Raw genomic sequence first — 22,563 nt, 5'->3', positions numbered from 1 at the left:
CCTTAACCACCCAGCTAAACCATTCCAGTCCTAGTGAAGTGGCCTTCTTTTAAGATCCCCAGAGAAGCTCAGCCTTCTCAGTAAGAGTCCCGGGTGCTTATGAGGCACGTGGAAAATGAAAGTACAATATGCTAACAAATCTTAGACATGGATTTTTCCAATAGGGGCTTGGCTTTATGAGGAGATGGTGCTGGAGTCTCAAGAGGTCACTGAGATTAGGCAGCAACTGATGATCTGTGATCTGCCTCCAGCTCTACTTGTCTCAGATAACTTAATTCCCCGGGAGCTGGAGCACTAGGACGTAGCTAAGTAGGCTTGTGGAACAAAGGCTGATCTCCTCACGTTCAGATGCAGTCAGCAGTCTGGATGATCACAGAATTTATTGGTTCACTCTGGGCGTGTTTACTGAATGACTGCTACATGCCAGACAGAGGCAGTGGTCAACAAAAATGGACATGCTCCCTCATGGCACTTGCAATCTGTGGGGAAATAAATACACTATTGTTTGTGTGATCAGTGTTTTGCAGATAAATGCAGGATAGGACTGTGACAATATATAACTGGAGGACTCCACCTTGGAAATGAGGGGTGTTATGAGTTAAATTATGTTCCCTCCCCCAAATTCATATGTCCTAAGCCCCCAGTACCTCAGAGTGTGGTCTTATTGGGAAATAGGATCCTTGTAGATTTACGGAAGATGAGGTCATCCCAGAATACAAACCCTCAATCCAATATGTCTGGTGTTTCCATAAAACGGGCGAATTTGGACCACATGCACACAGGGAGAGCACCATGTGAAGATAAAGCAGCAATTGGGGTGCTGCTGTAACACCCCCAGGAATGCCAAAGATTGTCAGCAAACCACCAGAAGCTGAGAGAGAGGCGCAGACTCTTCCACATAACCCTCAGAAGGAACCAACCCTGACGACACCTTGATTTTGAACTTGTAGCTTCTAGAACTGTGAGACAATGCATCTATTATTTTAAGCCACACAGTTGTTATACTCTGTTATTACAGCACTAGAAAATTAACTCAAGGGAGAGAAGGGTCAGGACGCAGTCCAAGCAAGTTTCCCAAGGAAGTAAGTTTAAAGCAGACATTGGGAGGTTGGGAGTTTTCACAGGACTTGGGCTTCCCAGGTAGAGCTAGTGCTAAAGAACCTGCCTGCCATTGCAGGAGACATAAGAGACTGGGATTTGATCCATGGGTCAGGAAGATCCCCTTGAAGAGGGCATGACAACCCAATCCAATATTCTTGCTTGGAGAATCCCTTGGAAAGAGGAGCCTGGCGGGCTACAGTCCATGGGGTCACAAAGTCAGACACAACTGAAGTGACTTAGCATGCATGAGGTGTCCCAAGAGAGGAACCACATGAGCAATAGCCCAGAGGCAGGAGTGAGCACGATCTCTTGAAGGAACCACAAGAAGTCAGTTGGTTGCTGTTGAGAGTGAGAGCAAGAGTGGCTCAAATGGGGCTGGAGAGGTCACAGGGACCAGGTCATGCAGGGCCTGATGGGGCATCACAAGCACATTGTCTTCTTAAGAGCAGCAGGCAGCTATTGACACATGGTAAGCCAAGTAGCCTAGAGAATCCCATGGATGGAGGAGCCTGGTAGGCTGCAGTCCATGGGGTCATGAAGAGTCAGACATGACTGAGTGACTTCACTTTTACTTTTCACTTTCATGCATTGGAGAAGGAAATGGCAACCCACTCCAGTGTTCTTGCCTGGAGAATCCCAGGGATGGCGGAGCCTGGTGGGCTGCCATCTCTTTGGTCGCACAGAGTCAGACATGACTGAAGCGACTTAGCAGCAGCAGCAGCAGCAGCAGCAAGCCAAGTAGGGGCATGACGACACTAGCTTTAAAAAATGACTGCTTTAGTGCAGTGTGGGACTAGACTGAAGAAGAGCAATTACAGATGGGGTTGAGCATTTAGGAGGACAAAGATGATGGGCTGGGGGCTCATGTGGGGAGATTGATGGGCTCTACAAATATTTAAAATGGACCAAGCAAGACTCGTGATGGTTACTGAAGGAGAGTGACGTGCCCACAGAAATCAATACAAGGGATGGATAGTGCAGTCATTCTCTGAGATGGGGAATCCTGGAAGAGGGCCAAGTTTGGGTGGAATGTAGAGGGGGAGGTTCGTGGTGGAGATGCATGTGTAGGAACCATCCCTGGGTAGAGAAGCATCCCTGAGTAGCCAGTCCTTGGCTCTGCTCTTCTCACTCTGTTCATTTGAAACTGTAAGATGAGTGAGGTCCAGAATGAGAAGAGTAGAATCGAGGATTGCAGACTTCAAGTGCTCCAACACTGAGAGGCTGATGAATGGGGATGAACTGGCCAAGGAGACTGAGGAGTGACAGCTGGGAAGCAGGAGGAAAACCAGGACACCATGCCACAGAAAACAGTGTGATCAGGACATTGGCTAAGACGCCATGCTTCTAATGCAGAGGGCTGGGGTTCAATCCCTGGTCAGGGAACTGGGTCCAAAAGTTCTCATGCCGCAACTAAGACCTGGTGTAGCCAAATAAACCAACAAATAAATCAACAAATAAATCACCAAATAAACCAACAAAACAGCGTGAGCACCACTGCTGCCTTCATCCAACTCTAGAGGCAAATCCTAATATATTTGGAAAGGATTTTCCATTGTAATCTAATTGGTTCTGTTATCAAGGGGTAGGCCTGAAAGATAGTTTGGTTTTCAAGGTGACCAGGGTGAAAAGAGAGGGACAGACCATGGAAAATGGCTGTTGAGCACCCATAATGGAGAGCACGACTTGGGCCTGCACCACTCTCTACCACAGACCTTTCTGGTAGAGCAGCCCAAAGCTGACCTGACAGGGAAGGGAAAAGGAGCAAAGGATGTGGAGACAGGGAGGAGAGACAAAGGGGGAAGAACTCAAGATCTCACATGCCAAAATATTTTAAAGAAGTTCCAGGCCATTTACATTTGTGGAAGGAAGTAGTTCTCTGTCTCATTCTCACTTCAGCGAAGAAGTGGATTTTTAAAAAAAATATTAACTTAGCAAGGAGATAATGAGAGGTAATCAGTATTAATTAGAAAGAGGTTTGTTTATTGTCTTGGCTCTCCTCTCTGCAGAACATGAAGATGCAGGGTAAATGAAACCTGCTGTCAATCAAGTCAGAGCCCTGAAGGACTGAGGATGGAGAAGAAAAGGAGGGGGGAGGGACCCCAAGGGAGGGGAGACCGAAGCACCTATGGGAGGAAGACTCAGCAATGACTGAGGGGGCATTCTGAGGTTGGGATGGGCACAAAGAAAGTGTGCCATCCCTGGACTTGGTTCAAGATTGGATTCTTTCTGGTGATTAGGCCCCTATGTCTGCAGCCACTGCTGTCCATCATGCCACGCTCACAGTGTCATTCAATGCTCATGGGAACCCTGTGGATAATTACAGTTACTCCCTATTTCACAGAGGTCAATGACTTGTGCAATTTTGCAGAGCTAGAAAGTGGTGATTCTGGGATTCAAACTCAGGTGTGTTCACTGCTAAATCCTATGTTACTTTCTTCAGACTTGCTTCCAAACCTGGTTTATCAGAATCTCCTGGAATCAAAGTAAAATTGCTAGGCTATTCATTGGGGATTGAGATTCAATTAGTCTGGGATATATCCTGGCAGGAAGGGACATACATACACATATATATATATACATAAGGTCCAAATCGTGCTCTGAAAGAAACAGTTTATTATCTTGAGGGTGCTCACAGACACTCAGCATGCCTAGAAATAGAATTTTCCTTGTCCTAGGTCACCGATGCCATAGTAGAGAACTGACAGGTCTCCCTGAGGATGTAAAGTATTTGTAACTCTTTATATACGTATGTTGGCACCCCACTCCAGTACTCTTGCCTGGAAAATCCCATGGACAGAGGAGCCTGGAAGGCTGAAGTCCATGGGGTCGCTGAGGGTTGGACACGACTGAGCAATTTCACTTTCACTTGTCATTTTCATGCATTGGAGAAGGAAATGGCAACCCACTCCAGTGTTCTTGCCTGGAGAATCCCAGGGACGGGGGAGCCTGGTGGGCTGCCATCTATGGGGTCACACAGAGTTGAACACGACTGAAGTGACTTAGCAGCAGCATATAGTATGTATACATATGCATATATATATGTGTATGTGTTTTCTCTGGACATATAGCAAGAGCATGGTTTTCTCTGATACCCAGAGAAAACAATAATTCAAAAAGATACATGCAGTCCAGTATTAATTGCAGCACTATTTACAAGAACTAGGACGGAGAAGCAACCTAAATGTCCATGAACAGAGGAATGGATAAAGAATATATGATACATATATACAAGATATGATACATATATACAATGAAATATATAATTATATACATATATGTAAAACACATATATAATACATATATTGATACAGATGTATATATATGTATTTTATATATTTGTATATATAATATTTTTATATATTGATACAAATGTGTATGTATTTACATATTTGTATATATATTATATATTTTATATATTATTTACATGTATATATTTAATTAATAGAATTTATGTTTTAGAGAGATATAGGTTCATAGCAAAATTGAGCAGAAAGTACAGAGTTCCCATACTCTTGTCTCCAAACACATACAACCTTAGTACTATCAACGTCTCTCACCAGAGTGCTACATCAGTGAGCCTATATGAGCAATCATTATTACTCAAAGTCCGTGATTTACTTTAGGGCTTACTCTTGATGTACATTCTCTGGGTTTGGATAAATGTATCATGACATGTATCCATTATAGCATCATATAGAGAGTAATTTCACTATCCCCCCAAACCCTCTGTGCTCTGCCCATCCATTCCTTTCTCCCCTGAACCCCCTGGCAACCACAAATATTTTTATTGTCTGCACAGTTTTACATTTAGTTGGAATCATATACTCTGTAGACTTTTCTGATTTCAGCCTCATTTTCTTTGGATCCACAGTTGTGATAATGGTTAAGTAGTAGTTATCTTTTTTTTTTTTTTGGTTTCCAATTTTTTTAAAAATTATTTTTTCTTGAAAAATGATTGCTTTACAGAATTTTGTTTTTTGTCAAACCTCAACATGAATCAGCCATAGGGATATATGTATACACACACATATATATATACATATATCCCCTCCCTTTTGAACCCCCTTACCATCTCCCTCCCCATCCCAATCCAAAAGTCTAAAAACAATTAATGCTAGAGAGGGTGTGGAGAAAAGGAAATGCTCTTGCGTTGGTGGGAGTGTAAATTGATACAGCTGCTGTGGAAGATGGCATGGAGATTCCTTAAAGAACTAGGAATAAAACCACCATATGACCCAGCAATCCCACTCCTAGGCATATACCCTGAGGAAACCAAAATTGAAAAAGACACATGTATCCCATTGTTGACTGCAGCACTATTTACAATAGCTAGAACATGGAAGCAGCCTAGATGTCCATTGACAGATGAATGGATAAAGATGTTGTGGTACATATACACAATGGAATATTACTCAGCCATAAAAAGGAATGTGTTCAAGTCAGTTCTAATGAGGTGGATGAACCTAGAACCTATCAGAGTGAAGTGAGTCAGAATGATAAATACCATATTCTAATGCATATAGATGAAATCTAGAAAAATGGTACTGAAGAATTTATTTTCAGGGCAGCAGTGGAGAAACAGAAATAGAGAATAGACTTATGGACATGGGGAGAGGGGAGCAGAGGGTGAGATGTATGGAAAGAGTAATGTGGAAACTTACATTACCATATGTAAAATAGATAGCCAATGGAAACTTGCTGCATGGCTCAGGAAACTCAAACCGGGGCTCTGTAGTAGCAGTAATCTTTAAGTACTCCTCCTAGGCAATTACTTTGTGGCCTTGAAAAGAACCTAAAGAATGCCATTTCTCCACAAAGGGCACTAGATGGCAGCAGCTAACATTGCAAATAGGATCCCTCAGTTAAATCATTTGCTCTTAGCCTGAGAAGCACTGCAGAAAAAAAAGTGTTGGAAAGCTAGCTTCTCCCAACAAACTGGTCAAATGAAATTGCTTCAGAATTCTGGGTTCATATCAATATTCTTTTTCCTTGCCTGGAAAGCAAGATAAAGCTTCACTTTATCATCTTCAGAGAAAACACAATGGGAGGAATTACTGATGAACTGGTAGAATGATGCCTTTTTAAAATTCATGATATAAAAAATGATATGTCTAAAGATTTATGGATTATTCAGCTCAAATAAAACAAATGGTCAGGATAATAAGTGGTGGAATGTCAGCAAGGAGATTCAGGAAAGGAGATTACATCAAGCATAAGTCACAGAGCTTGCTGACAAGTTCCAAACTGAGATGGTTGCTTCTGCTTACTAGCAGGAAGATAAAGGTGGCAGGATCAACTGGAAGAAACTATGAAGTGTGTTTGGTATCATGACTTAAGAATGTGTTCTTTAAGTTTCTAGGAGGAAGGTAAAGTTGTCCAAAGGAGCAAGAAATCATCAGGCTAAGGCGGAATTTCTGGTCAAGGCTTTGCAATGAGTTCACATTTCAGTAACATTCTTTGATTCAAATATCTGGCAATGAAAAATAAAACATAAACCAAAAAGATGTGGTCAGGCTTTAATACAAGATAAATACCTCTTTAGATCAGAAAGCAGAACAGAAAACTTGGGGGAAGCTGATTCGTAAGCCATTTAGGGCTCCTGTTGGCTGTTAGTTATTTCCATAGGCTAAAGAGACCTAAAAAATGCTTCATATAAGGAGGAAACGTAAAGCCAGGCTCATGGTTTAAACTCAGGGACTGAACTGTACTCACCTCTTTACCCAGTCTAAGGGCTGTATCAAAGTGTAAGCCAGATTTGTTTTACAGGTGTTATCAAAAAGTTGAATATAAAGAAGCTAAGACTTTTATTCTTTATAACAATAAATTCAAAAGCTTAGAGAAATGGATAGTTTTCTGGGAAATATAAATTTAAAAAGTTAAATCAGGAAGAAATAAGATAACAAATCAACTAAGAACCATTCTTTTACTACTTAAGTTACTAGACTTCCCTGGTGGCTCAGACAGTAAAGCGTCTGCCTACAATGTGGGCGACCCGGTTTCAATCCCTGGGTGGGGAAGATGCCCTGGAGAAGGAAACGTCAACCCACTCCAGTATTCTTGCCTGGAAAATCCCATGGACTGAGGAGCCTGGTAGGCTACAGTCCATGGGGTCGCAAAGAGTCGGACACGAATGAACGACTTCACTTTCTTTCTCCACCAAATTCCAGGTGATCAAAGATGGTTTCACAATTCTGTTTTTTGTTTTTATTGGAGTATAGATGCTATACAACATTATTTTAATTTCTGCTGTACAACAGTGAATCAGTTTTGCATGCATATGTGCTTAGTCGCTCAATCATGTCTGACTCTTTGCCATCCCATGGACTGTAGCCTGCCAGGCTCCTCTGTCCGTGAGATTTCCCAGACAAGCATACTGGAGTGAGTTGCCATTTCCTCTGCCAGGGGATCTTCTCATCTCAGGGATTGAACCCACGTCTCCTGCATTGGCAGGCAAATTCTTCACCACTAAGCCACCAGGGAAGTCTGAATCAGGCCTGGCATGCTGTGATTCATGGGGTCGCAAAGAGTCAGACACGACTGAGCATCTGATCTGATCCCCATACTCTTGGCCTTCCACCCCCATTTCCCACCCTACCTCTAGGTCTTCACAGAGCATCGAGCTGAGCTCCATGTGCTATATAAAATACTAGCTATCTATTTTACACCAGGCCCATTTTATTAAATTTTTAAGGAATAGATAAGAACTATGTTAAATCAAATGTTTTAGAGAACAGAAAAGAGGGAAAGATAATCAATTCATTTTATAAAACTAGTATAACCTTGAGGGGAAAAAAACTGGAAAAATATATAAAGAAATTATAGGACAACTCCACTTATGAAAATATATATAAAAACCCTAAGCACATAAAATTCAGCAGTGTATTTCTGTGTGTGTATATATATATCATGACCAAGTAGGGTTTATATCAGGAAGGCAAGCATGGTTCACATCATAAAATCTATTAGTGTAATATATTAGATCAACTAGTTAAAAAGAAAATCCATAGGATCATTTTAATAGGTTATTTAATAATTATTTAATAAAAACATCAGTAAAATTTAACACTCAGCCCTGGGAAAAACTTGTAGCATACTAGGAATAAGATAAATGAGAGAAATGTTGGTAATTTAGTAAAAAGCATTGTGCCAGATAGCTTCTATTTATTTCTTCAGATCCACTTATCACATTACTCTGTTCTCTGCCTGTAAGAGAGTAAGCAGTTTCTCCTGCTTTCTGGCTTCCAGTTGGGTCAGCTACTAAAGAACCCTGGTAGGAAATCTGAGAGAAGAAAGAGAATGGAGTCAGGATATTTCTTCCTCTGTCTCCCTCCCTGCAGTTATATTGGGTTGGCCGTGTCCCACCCTCCTCTCAAAGCAGCTTCCTCTACCTCACTCTCCCTTTCTAGGTTCTAGAAGTCCTTTGTGCTAAATATAGCCACTTCTCAGCTGCCACTAGTGGCTATTGCAATACCCTCTCTGGTTCCCCTTCAGTTCAGTCGCTCAGTCATGTCCGACTCTTTGAGACCCCATGGACCTCCATGTCCATCACCAACTCCTGGAGTTTACCCAAACTCATGTCCATTGAGTCAGTGATGCCATCCAACCATCTCATCCTCTGTTGTCCCCTTCTCCTCCTGCCTTTAATCTTTCCCAGCAACAGGGTCTTTTCCAATGAGTCAGCTTTTCACATCAGGTGGCCAAAGTATTGGAGTTTCAGCTTCAACATCAGTCCTTCCAGTGAACACCCAGGACTGATCTCCTTTAGGATGGACTGGTTGGATCTCCTTGCAGTCCGAGGGACTCTCAAGAGTCTTCTCCAACACCCCTTATCCATGCTGTTTTTTTGAGTGCTCAGTCACTCAGTCATGTCCAGCTCTTTGCAACCCCATGGACTGTGGCCTGACAGGCTCCTCAGTCAATGGGACTTTTCAGGCAAGAATACTATAGTGGGTTGCTATTTCTTCCTCCAGGGGATCTTCTTGACCCCGGAATCAAATCCACTTCTTATGAATCTTCTGCATTGCAAGTGGATTCTCTACTGCTGAGCCACTGGGGAAACCCTATTACTTGTAAAGAAAACTTCCCTGACTTACCCTAATTTGAACATACTATCTTTATCCTTTGGGGACTCTGACAAGCACCTATCAAATTTCTATTTTTTGCAAATGTATTTAGTTTTAGAATCAGTCTCATTAATGACATGGATAAGACAAGGTATGTCCATTATTACTGCTTGTGTTCAGCATTGCAAGGGAAGTTTTATTGATTGCAAAAGTCAAGAAAATCTGTATGAGGCACAATTGGGGAGAAATAGAAAAAATTATTCTTGTTTATAGAACATATTGTCTATGTAGAAAATCAGGAAGAATCTATAGACAATTAGAATTACCAAGGTATTTCCATCAAGTTGTGGAACTCAAAATTTAATATATAAAAATCATTAGCTTTCTTATTCACCAATAATCTTTTAGAAAATTAAATGGGAAAAATACCTCATTCATAGTAGGATAGAAAAACCAAATGAGATATTTTGATGGCCAGTTGTAGTTGTATGTGTCAGCTTGGTTAGGTTACAGTGTACCGTTATTCAAACAGTAATCTAGGAGCTCCTGTGAAATTCTTTTGCAGATTCGATTAAAATCAATAATCAGTTAACTTTAAGTAAAAAAGATTAAGGGGCTTCCCTGGTAGCTCAGTTAAAAAACTTCCTGCAGTGCAGGAGACCGGGGCTCAATCCCTGGGTCAGGAAGATCTCCTGAGAAGGAAATGGCAACCCACTCCAGTATTCTAGCCTGGAGAACCCCATGGACAGAGGAGACTGGTGGGTTACAGTCCATGGGGTCACAAGAGTTGGACATGACTTAGTGACTAAACTACCACACAACCTTGGAAGATTATTTTAGATAATCTGGGTGGGCCTGATTCAATCAATTGGAAGGCCTTAAGAGCAAAGCTGAGGTTTTCCTGAAGAAGAGGAAATTCTACTTGTGGTTAGCAGCCTCAGCTGATGCCCTGCAGTTCCAACCTACCCTTTCTGATAGCCTGTCCTGTGATTTAACCTTGCCTTGTCAATCATCCTCCAAATCATGTAACCATCATGTAACTTGTAATAAGTCTTTTGATATATACCTCCTTTTATAGATTCTGTTTCTCTGGCTGAACCCTGATACAGACGTAGAGAAACAAACCTAAAAATACATCACACAAGGCCCCTGTAGAGAAATGAAATATTATTGAAAGACCTAAAAGAAAATTTGAGTGAATTATTTATACCAAGTTCATGGTTTAAAAAACAATGTTGTAAATGTGGTTAATTTCCCCCAGATTATTCCATGGATGCATTCCAATCAGAATGCTGAAAAGGTTTTCTGTGGAACTTGACAGGAAGAACCAAACTTTACATGGAAGAGCAAAGGACTGTAAATTGCAAAGACAATTCTGAAGAAGAAAAAGGCAAAGGAACTTGCCATCCTAGATATTAAGACTTAGCTTAAAGGTACATAGACAGAGAAGAATTCCTGTGGATACATAAATAGGCCAGTTCAACAGAAGAGAGGACTCAGAAACAGACTCATTGAGCTGTGGATGTCAGATATATGACAGAAGTAGCATTTCAAATCAATGGTCACAAAGGATGATTCCATAAGCAGTTCTGGGACAAGAGACTAATCAAATGGAAAAAAACATAAGATCAGATTCCAACTTCACACCTGAATTTAATGGATTAATTAATTTAATCCATCTTAAATAGATGGATTAGGACCTAAATGTGAAAATTTAAAGATTATAAATTTTAGAAATAAAAATGTCTTTATGAACTTGGGGAATTTAAAAATTTCTTTGACAAAATATGAGATAGAAAACAGAGATAAAGATTGAGAAATTTGACAACATCAAACTCTTTGTGTACACACAAGCACACACATGCACACAAAATGAAAAGGCAAACCATAGACAGAAGATACTTGCAACACACATAAGTAACAAAGAACTGGATCTAAAGCATACAAAGAACTCTCACCTATCAAAGAAAGAGACTATAGAAAATGGGCAAAGGATTAGAAACGTTGAGAGAGAATAAGTTGGTGACAAATTGTCTAAGACCTCAAACAGTGTAATGAATTATCCAGGTTGATGCTCATCTTTCTCTCCTCTCCATTCATTCTTTCAACATTGATTAATGCATACTTATAAATCACCATTTATGTGCTAGCTACTGTTCTAGGCACTTAGATGTGTAGTGAAGACAGCAGACAAAATTCCCTGCCTCTGTGAAGATTATACTCTAGCACTGGGGTGGAATTTGAGGGGTTGGGAGGTGGTGGAAAAAACACACAATGAACCTAATATGTAAGCAAATTGCTTAGTGTGTTAGATGGAAATAAGTGCTCCAGAGAAAAAAACGGTGAACAGTCAAGGGAATCAGGAGTGTCAAGAGTAAGAGCTGCAGTTGTCTATAGGTTGTCATGTAAGCCTTAAAGGAAAAGTGAGATTTAAGCAAATCTTTGAGAATCTGCCTGCGATGCAGGAGATCTAGGTTTGATCCCTGAGTCAGGAAGATCTCCTGGAGAAGGGAATGGCAACCACTCCAGTATTCTTGCCTGGAGAATTCTATGGACAGAGGAGCCTAGCTGGCCACAGTCCATGAGTCAAAAAGAGTTGGCCATGACTGAGCAACTAAACTTTATTGGACATGAAGGAGTCATCCAAGGAGATCTTTTGAGGGAACTCTATATGGGATAGGGGTGGAGGACCATTTCCACTTTAGGCTGGACCCGAGATGGTTGGATAAGAAGGTGAATCTCTCAGAAAGGTTAGTGATGATCACCTCTTCAACATGGGGCAGATACATTTGAGTCAGGGCTCCCTGGCAGAGCTTCTCAGATCTCAGCATCTCCAAGCTGGAGAACCTTAGTTCAAGACCTGCTCTTTACTTGAGGAGTTATTAGATGTTCAGGAAGTGGAGTGTGCCAAATATGAAACTCAAATTATTTAGGTTGCAATTAGATTTGGTTTAATAATTAAAAATACTTTTATAATTTTCTTTGGCAGGGATTAGGCTATTAATTAGCATGTCATGGGAACCTAGCATTTATTATTCTCTCAAAAATCCATTTGTGGTGGAAAATGTGCTGAGCCTCATTTATGAAGATAATTATAGTTGATATCTTTGGGAGTGTCTGCCAAGTTCCCAGTGATTTCCCTCTTCTCTGGGAGCTGCCTCTATAATCTACATGGAGTGGTAATTGGTGGGAGGAAGGGAGGCTCCCCTGCTCACACTTCTACTGTATAAGCATATTCTTTGGTCATAGCTCATTGGAACAGAGCTAGAATCACGAGGAAAGCTGAGCCAATAATATTTAAAAAAATCTCCCAGGGATTTGGAATTAGAGCCAAGAGGGCTAGACTAGTTTGTCTGTTTGACTAGAATTATGAGATGCAAATTCAATGTGTCCAAATTTCACCAAATAGTCTTGAGGACTAGAGAAAGTCAACCGGCAAGGAGAGAGAAAGCAGATGCACAGAGAGCGAGTTCTTCTGCCTTGAAGGTTCTGAGACACAGCTCTTCCCTGAAGTCTAGGTGCCTCCCAACTTTTGAGTTCATTAAAAAAAACTCCTATATCATTATAAATTATCACATTGGTTGCTTTGGCTGGTCCATTTGACTTCCAGTACAGTGATGCTACAGATATGAAATTGTAGGGAGATCACTTTTTTTTTTTTTCCCCCAGTAGGGATGTGCTGTGTGTGCTAATTCACTTGAGTTATATCTGACTCTTTGCAACCCTATGAACTGTAGACTGTCCCTGGGGCTCTCCAGATAAGACTACTGGAGTGGGTTGCCATTTCCATCTCCAGGGCATCTTCCCAACCCAGGGTTGAACCCGCATCTCTGTCTCCTGCATTCACAGGCAGGTTCTTCACCACTAATGCGACCTGGGAAGTCTCACCAGGATAATGGGTTTCATTCATTCATCTGTCCATTAATTCATTTATTCATAAACTTTCAAGGGATACATACTGTGTTAGTGACTTAAGATATAAGACTGAATGTAGTTTGTATGCTCAAATAATTTGTTTTGATTCTTCATTTTTAAGGTGGTTGGTTGGGATATGGGGATGCAGTCTTTGACTCTGAAATACCAAATTTCTCTTTTTGAGTTTGATTGACTTGAGAAGGTCAAAGCCTGACTTGAGCTTATTTATGGTTGATAGATATAAAAAAGGACTCTGTGGACTATAAACTCCTACACAAATGTTTTTCACTGTTTATAGTAATAATCTTCTTTTTGAGTTATTCAGCTTAGAGGCTTCACAGGAACATGTAAAATGAGCTTCTTTGAAAGGAAGCCTTTGATTTATAATGATTTAAAAACAAAATGTAAGTTTTAAAATTGGCACTTTAGGTAGAGATAGGCTCAAAATGTTAAAAATTATATATGAACTTGATAGAATTGCACTTTATTTTCCATTGACTAAACAATATTTTTAGGTTTCTAATATTTTGGGAAAAGATCCTCCTTTTTTGGTAACCAAAAGATATAATCACTCAAATAATGATTGTGAGCTTCTGGAGAAGACAGGTAAATAAAAACCAACTTAAATAGAAATAATCCCCAACAAATGAGCTTAGATACCCCTAGGATTAGTCCAGAGACCTGACTGAGTTGTGTAGCAGGTGGGGTGTGATTCCAATTCCATTTTTCAAATATCAGTGATAGATTCTGCTCACAAGAGAGCTCCAAACCCTCCTTTTAGCTGATGCTCACTTCAGAGGACCCATTCAGATGGATCTCTTTCCCCTTCTAGGATGAGGGTTCTTAAAATTTATAGGTCTCTACAGGGATTTCATTAAATATTTATTAAGGTGATGCATTTAAAACTCCTGCTTTGCTGCCTTGAAATCAGTGTGTTAAAGTCACTTTAGTCTTGTCTGACTCTTTGTGACCCTATGGACTATAATCCGCCAGCTTCCTCTGTCCATGGGATTCTCCAGGCAAGAATACTGGAGTGGGTTGCCATGCCCTCTCCCAGGGGATCTTTTGGACCCAGGGATCTAACCTATGTCTCTTACATCTCCTGCATTGGTAGGTAGGTTCTTTACCGCTAGTGCCACCTGCTGCTGCTGCTAAGTCGCTTCAGTTGTTCCAACTCTGCGCGACCCCATAAATGGCAGCCCACAGCCTCCGCCATCCTTGAGATTCTCCAGGCAAGAACGCTGGAGTGGGTTGCCATTTCCTTCTCCAATGCATGAAAGTGAAAAGTGAAAGTGAAGTCACTCAGTCGTGTCCAGCTCTTTGCGACCCCATGGACTGCAGCCTACCAGGCTCCTCCGTCCATGGGATTCTCCAGGCAAGAGTACTGGAGTGGGTTGCCATTTCCTTCTCCAATGCATGAAAGTGAGAAGTGAAAGTGAAGTCGCTCAGTCGTGTCCGACTCTAGAGACCCCATGGACTGCAGCCTACCAGGCTTCTCTGTCCATGGGATTTTCCAGGCAAAAGTACTAGAGTGGGGTGCCATTGCTTTCTCCACCTAGGAAGCCTTAAATTCAGTGTTCTCAATTTCGTTAACTAAACATTTCGAATGATGAAAGGTTAGGGATAGAAGGACTGTAGAGATCATCTATGCCAATGGTTAAGAGCACAGGCTTTGGAGTCCTGGTTGATATGTGGCCCCTGCTGTCCTTGGGCAAGTTACTTAACTCTCTGAAGCACATGTATAAAACAAGGATAATCCTTCCTTTCTCATTGAGGGGTATGAAAATTAAATGAATGACAAGATCATTGTTGCTTAGAGTGTAACAGACTTGTATAGGTGGTAATTAGTTATACTAGTTGTTACTGTTATATGTTACCATGATTGCCCCACAGTCATTCAATTAATGAGTGCAAGATTCAGATCCTTTGTGTCCCTTCATACCTATATCTTTGCTACTATACCTGCTTCCATTGGTGGTGGTCTTAAAAGTGAAATCATTACAAAAGGAAATCCTAAAGAAATGTGGTTTACATTGACAGCATTCTCTTTAATAACACCATCATTCTCATTAGCTTAGTCATTGTCAATATCCCTCTTATATGATTATAGTTAAAAAGGGATATTACCATTAAATCCAAGAAATTCCTTATGAAGCCTTTTAAATGCATCTTACTTGAAGTCTTCTGGGTGGATGCCTTTTAATAATACTTGTTTCTTGCTGTTCCAGTGGGAAGTCAAAATACATGGCCCTAGGCCCTTGAAGGGTTGGAGAGAAACAAAAACAAACCATTAAAAGCAATTTCCTATGACATTAAATTCATCATTGGTTATTAAACTTTGTTAACGCCATTTTGTATCTTCAGTTCTGTGTATCTAACCAATAGGCTGAATGTGAAGACGAAAAATATAAAGCAGGGGCCCACATAATGGCAAATGATAGAATATTAGCCTAGACTCAGGATTTAATTTCTGCTTTCCTCATTTCCTCTGCGATTAATATTTAAAGGAATAATTGCACATTTAACAATGTATTGACTAGAAATGTTATTCAGACATGGAAAATAGAAACATTGATTTGTTTTAATTTTATGAAATCCCTCCCAAATAAATAGAAATCAGAAAAAAAACATAACTTTAAGAAGTGAAAATAAGTTCTCTTTTCAGGTATAATAGATTAATAGATGGATAGGTATTAGAGAGGTGATAAAGAAATGGAACTTGAGTGTGTAATAGGAATATGCAATGCTTATCATTGAATGTTCCCAATTAAATAATCCACTCCCCCACTGCAAGTAGGGAAATGAATTCCCACAAGTTGCCACTCTAATACAATATCAATATTCTTCTTGATGAAATAACCCAGGGCTACAGTGTTAAAGAACCAGAGAAGCTCATTAGGAAACAGAGAAGCTCAAGAGATCCATGTGGATTTCATTTTTCAGTTTGATTAGCCTGGGCCCTTGGGACTACTACCATACCCAGTGCTACGTGAATGACCTCCTTGTCCTTTCCTCATAACAATCTGGATGCATTCTGATGTTGAGATTGTTGTGCAGACTATCCTGTAGTCCCACTTTGCATTTTAAATGGAAAAATTCCTGGGCAATTATGTGTTTCTATCCTTAAAACATTTGAATGATCACCTGAAGAATATCTCTATGACCTTCTTTTCTTTCAAGAATACCAGGATATCAAGCAAGACCCAAAACATGTTGGATTTTAAAATGTAAATATTTTCAGCAAAGTATATTTCAGCAATGTGACTACACCTTATTTTTATGCTATGATTTGGGTAATATCACCCTATTATTTAATTTGCTTCTCCTGAAGTGGTATAGGTATGTGTTACTTTTACCTTTGATTTACAGGTGAAGAAAATTGATGAAGCAACTTGCCTAAAGTCATACTATTTGGTATTTGGTGAAGCTGGGGTTAGAATGTGGGTCTCTTGAAATAGTGTTCAGAATGCTTGCCATCCCATTGTTATTTATTATTAATGTGATTTTGCAATTTCAAAAATAAGAACATTTCCAAGTTAGACTCTAGCACATTAGAATCAGCTTTTACCCTTTGGTTATCAAAATCTTAAAACTCTAGATGGAAGGTTTAGATAAAAAATGAATTATTCAATGAGTCTAAGAGGAATATTCCTACTAACATGCTTAGAAAGTCAAACAACAACAACAAAAGGCTATATAGAACCAGTCAAAGGTTATCAGTTCTATAGAAAGTAGCCATGAAGATCATTCTAGATCTAGGTACTAGGTCTAGATACCTACCTAGTACTAGTACTCGGTCTAGATCTAAGACTTACTAGGTACTGAAAAGGAATGCATATATATATACACACACACAGAATATATATATCCTGGCCAATAATGGGAACTTACTTGTGTTAATAATACAGAATGTGAAGAAAAGAAAAAAAAAATGTACATATGTGTGTATGTGTGTATATATATCACATATACATATGTATATATGCATGTATCTCTTCCCAGGTTAGAATGTCTAAGTATCATCTGTTTAAGTATCATCATGATTGTCATAAAATATTTTATATCTTGTAAAATGCCACAGGAGAATTTATAGCCCCTTCTGGCTTGGATCTTCCAATCATAATGGGAAAAATTCTCTGAGTTCTGCAGATGATCATGAAGAATCAGGGGTTGGGGAGAGGGTGCCCCATCCACTCATCTGTACTGCAGTAAATGAGTTCAGTTTGGAGTGGTTTCCAAATGCACATCAGAATGGATTCACTTCTATAGTACTGCTTTCAAAACAACAAAGCCTGATGCATGAAATGGCACTGGAGAGATTGATTTACATTTAAAATCCAACTGAAATGCATGATTATCATAATCACATTTTTATCTGTGGAATTGGTTTAATTTTTTTATTGTGGTAAAAGTCACATAATATAAAACATACTCTTTTAATCATATTTAACTATATTTATACAAACCATATTTATGCAGTTCAGTACATTCACATTGTTGTGCAACTCTCACCATCATCCATCTCCCAAACTTTTCACTTTCCTAAACTGAAACTCGGTCCCCATTAAACACTAATTCCCCATTCCCACCTCTCCTCCTGGCCCCTGCTGCTGCTAAGTCACTTCAGTCGTGTCCGACTCTGTGCGACCCCATAGACGGCAGCCCACCAGGCTCCCCTGTCCCTGGGATTCTCCAGGCAAGAACACTGGAGTGGGTTGCCATTTCCTTCTCCAATGCGTGAAAGTGAAAAGTGAAAGTGAAGTTGCTCAGTCGTGTCCGACTCTTAGCGACCCCATGGACTGCAGCCCACCAGGCCCCTCCGTCCATGGGATTTTCCAGGCAAGAGTACTGGAGTGGGTTGCCATTGCCTTCTCCGCCCCCTGGCCCCTAGCATCTACCAATGTACTTTCTGACTATAAATTTGACTCATAGTCATCTCATTTAAGTGGAATGAAACAGTATTTGTCACATCTAAGGTCTATTGGAAAAGAATTTTAATTGCCTGGCAAAGCTAGGTATAAATATCAAAAGGACTATAAACCAAGCTGACACAAAATGATTATTTCCTTCTCGTGTGGAATGATGAAAAGCCCTTAGTTCCTAGTTCACACACCTATTCTAACGTGTCCAGATTACTTAAAATAGACAAACATTACCTCCTGTTGACAAATGTTCCTTTATATTTCAACAATTAAGAAACTTCATAGATTATAGAGGTAGACAGGTTAATCTATCAGTAGCTCTCCTTTGCCCACACCCACAAACTTCTTGCTGGGTTTTACATTTACCTTCAGAATATCTTCCATACCAGGTCTCTCGTAGAGGCGGCAACTGCCCTTCTAAAGCTTTATTCCGGTCCTGCAGTCTTGCAAATGAATATAAACTGTTTTCTTCCAGATTCTGAGTGAATGCAAAGTCCACAGAGCCAGCCAAGGGAGTCTCTTCGTCTTTGTTTTGCAAAGGTACTACCTTGGTCACCCTTGGGTGAGGTTTAGAGTGACTCAGGCCCATTTCACATTAAAGACACTCCATAAAACCATGAGGTTGGTGGTTTGGGGCCTTTAAAGTGGCTTATTTTAATCAAGGAACTTCTGAAGTTAGCCCAGCTTCAAAGTATTTCTTCCCTTCGTGACATCTGTGTGGCTTTATTTCACTTCACACTAACCCTTTGGCAACTTCCTGGGAGGTTGGTTTCTATGGAGACTTCCCTTCAACTCCTACTTGGCCATTTCAGACCCAAAGAATCCAGTTAAACATTGATTTGGTTATGCTACTTTCTGAAACACTCAGTGGTAGGAAGAGAAACCACTATTGATCATTAAACAAATCTCTAACACCAGGAAGGCCATTAACAGAAATAGAGAGCAGAGGTTCAGAGAACCTCAATTTGACCCTTTCATTGTGCATACCTTTAGCTATCATCTGTAAGAATTACCAACTGAGAAGAGCTAAGTCACCTTTGGAAATGTTGGGAGCTAATCACCTAGGGCTTTGTTAATCCTTAACTTTAATTGAAGAATTTATCTTCCAAATAAGAAACAGCAGAATAACTAAAATGATTTTTCTGTCAATAATTTGAATTGCCTTTGAAGGAGATGAATACATTACAGAAGGGTAGGGAGACAATAGCACTTTAATCCTGGGAATGAGGGGACAAACTTCTTGAATAAATAGTTCAAGCAAAAGACAAAGATATATTAGAAACAACAACAATGATGACAAAAAAGCAAACTCAAAGATAGCCTATTTGTTTTGTTTAAAAAAAATTGAAAAAAAAAAAAAGACTGAAGATAAATGTGCTGAAATGTTGAATAGTTGATTTTTGAATGATGGGATTATGGGTGATTTTTATTTTATTCTTTCTTTATATGTAGAAGCAGAACTCACTTTCAGTTTCTAATTGTCCATGAGCATAGATTATTTATGTTTTCATCACATCCCTACAGGGATACAGAGACGTTCAAAGGGATGTATTTTTTTTACTTTTGCAAAAGTCATTTGCTAAGAGGCTGACATAGGTTTGGAAATGCTTATAAGCCAATAGAGTTCATCGAAAAAGAAATCTGAGTTTAATTTTCTCCCTTTGTGTTTTATACACAATCTTCTCTGTGGCAGAAATAGTTGTAAGTGAGAATCATATATTAATAGTATCTGCAAATAATACTTTTGGTAACTAGAAACTAATTATAAAGGTTAAAATAGTTGAACAGTATCTAGTCAGGTTTATTTTTGGACACAATTAGTTTAAGTATTTCTAAGAGCAAGGGAAAGTATTGCAAGCTAACAAATGAACTAGAAATTATACCGGAAACTGTGGACTTCGTGGATCTGGACCAGTGAGAACCATTCAGTTCTCATTTTTTTGATTTACTGTTGTTTACTTTTGAGATATCCGTAGAGAATGTGAGGAAGTTGGTTAGCTGCACAGGAAATAACGAAAGAAATGAAGATTCCTGCCATGTTTATTTCCATTTATCATTAACTACTTCCAAGTTTTGTAACTCATGCAGATTACTTAACCATTCCATGCCCGAGTTTTCTCATCTGTAAAATGGAGTTAATAGAAATGCATCATGAGGAATGAGTTAATTTTTAGTTCTTAGAATAGTACCTGACATACAGCAGATTTGAAGTAAACATTAGCCCGTATCTTTATCACTCATTGATCAGAAACCATTAAAGTAGACTTAGTCCTATCTAAAGGAGTTTATAATTCCTTGGACAGAAGAAAATGGTGGGCTACAATCCATGGGGTCCCAAAGAGTCGGACACAATTGAGTGTGCACACACCCATTTAACTGAGGAGACTAGGATGCTTTATATCTATTATTTTAAAAGTTATCATATGCTTTTTATTAGAATGATAGTGAAAATAGTTTCAATTTCATTAAAAGAGGAAAAGGAGAATTTGACGTCACCTATAGAGTTATATATAGGATATGATTTCTTAATGACGAGATTTGGAAAACAAAAAACTCTCATTCACAGAACTTTGCCCACTCCTCAGACTATCAGGGATACTTTATATATAATGACCCTTCCCCAGTTCAAGACTGGTTATGAATAGCCAATGATAGTGTGTAAAGATGATAAAATAGTGTACATTATATGTAGTACTAAAAATTTATGAATATGAAATGAGAATCCAAGTTTATAAATTTGTAGGATAAAGCAGAGAAGGGGTTAAACACGGCAGCCCACCAGGCTCCCCCGTCCCTGGGATTCTCCAGGCAAGAACACTGGAGTGGGTTGCCATTTTCTTCTCCAATGCATGAAAGTGAAAAGGGAAAGTGAAGTTGCTCAATTGTGTCCGACCCTCAGCGACCCCATGGACTGCAGCCTTCCAGGCTCCTCCGTCCATGGGATTTTCCAGGCAAGAGTACTGGAGTAGGGTGCCATTGTCTTCTCTGAGATAATGCCCAGAGAAAACTTTATTAAGACAGAGGGCACAGAGAAGAGAAAAGATGGTGAGGTGCTGGAGGAGATGGAGAGGAGTAGGGATCAAGAGCTAGGTGTACCATTTCCACACGTGAGGGATGGAAGCCACAACTTGGAGCAGCTCCATAGACAGCCTGACCATACAGCCCCTAGGCAGCTTCCTTGCACAGGCTCCCAGTGCTGGAATCTCTGAACACAGGGCATGGTGTGAGCCATGCACTTGTTAGCCCTGCTTCTCACCTGTGCTTCATCCTTTAGATCCAAAGGCAGGAAGGAAAGGAAAGCAAATGCTGCAAAGCTGTTTTTTGCAGCCAGAAATCTCTGCTTTTGTTCTTGGTTCGCTGTCAACTTGGGCAAAACTGTTAAGGAATCTTGTTGGGTGGATTTAAGTTCTATAGAAACTCAATGCACACTCAGAGGAGGTAGGTGGATTTTCCTCTTGTCTGCTGCTGCTGCTAAGTCACTTCAGTCGTGTCCGACTCTGTGCGACCCCATAGACGGCAGCCCACCAGGCTCCCCTGTCCCTAGGATTCTCCAGGCAAGAATACTGGAGTGGGTTGCCATTTCCTTCTCCAATGCACAAAAGTGAAAAGTAAAAGTGAAGTCGCTCAGTCGTGTCCGACTCTTCGTGACCCCATGGACTGCAGCCCACCCGGCTCCTCCGTCCATGGATTTTCCAGGCAAGAGTACTAGAGTGGGGTGCCATTGCCTTCTCCGTTCCTCTTGTCTAATAAGAGACAATTTTGCCTTTGAATACAGAGGGCTGAGTTGGGTAATAGAGCAGGTTAGGTGCCTTCTAAGTTTCCTTACATTCTTTTCCAGCCCAATTTGCATGACAGTATCTCATCAGAGTCAGCAAAACTAGAGCTTTTTTTCCCTTTTACTTGTGTGGTGACATTACCTACCTTTGTTTGTGGGGTTGTGATTTGATAGCTCTTGCTGTAGTTTTAACAAACTTCCCAGGGTCATCCACACTCTTGGCCCTCCCCGACTCCTTTAGTAAAATGACTCTTGGAGGTTAAGAGGCTGCCATGAAGAAAGGCAGGTTTCCAGCAGGTAGCCCACTCGGTACTGTGTGAATCAAGAAGGAAGTGGTGACTGCAGTAGCAATAGACTCGAAGCAGAAGCAAATAGAAAAGCATGCAAATGCTCAATGGCTCTTTATAGTCAGGAGTAGTCATTTTAAAATTTCTGCAACCTAATATTGGATAAATGAACTTCTTTTTTAAGTGGGCTATGGGCATATCTATTTGGATGTTTTCTATTGAAGCAGATGGTGATTGCTAAGGTGATATTCCTTGGAATAGGAGGTTGGCAGTTTGGAGTCACGTTGGTTCAATTGCCTTTTGATCCTTCAGCATAGTATTTTCTTGGAAAGGCTTCAGACAGGATTAAAAACAACATGTATATAAATATTCCTTAGGGTTGGATTTAATTTCACACATGGATTACTTACTATGCATTGGCCTTTCAGTAAGTGGGATTTAAATACTAAATGCTTACAGGATTCCTGAACTATGCATTTGATAAAGATAGCCTTTTCAGC

The 22,563-nt window shown here is 40.1% G+C and overlaps 1 protein-coding gene across 3 annotated transcripts in view; it reads right to left on the bottom strand.

The window, feature by feature from the left end:
- The window catches only part of CCDC198 (coiled-coil domain containing 198), a 33,017-nt gene extending 14,427 nt beyond the window's left edge, over nt 1-18,590 (bottom strand). For all 3 annotated transcript variants that reach the window (XM_045162058.1, XM_044924931.2, XM_006055687.4), the window contains exons 1-2: nt 18,368-18,590; nt 15,254-15,336 (exon numbers count right to left, since the gene is read on the bottom strand). In XM_045162058.1, coding sequence (XP_045017993.1) covers nt 15,254-15,336; nt 18,368-18,590 — 306 coding nt within the window. The remainder of the gene's footprint in view (nt 1-15,253; nt 15,337-18,367) is intronic.
- Between the last annotated feature and the right edge of the window lie 3,973 nt (nt 18,591-22,563).

The sequence above is a fragment of the Bubalus bubalis genome, chromosome 11 (genome assembly GCF_019923935.1).
Source record: "Bubalus bubalis isolate 160015118507 breed Murrah chromosome 11, NDDB_SH_1, whole genome shotgun sequence".
Taxonomy (NCBI): domain Eukaryota; kingdom Metazoa; phylum Chordata; class Mammalia; order Artiodactyla; family Bovidae; genus Bubalus; species Bubalus bubalis.
The sequence above is the reverse complement of the archived record's forward strand: the minus strand, read 5'-3'. Positions and strand labels throughout refer to the sequence as shown.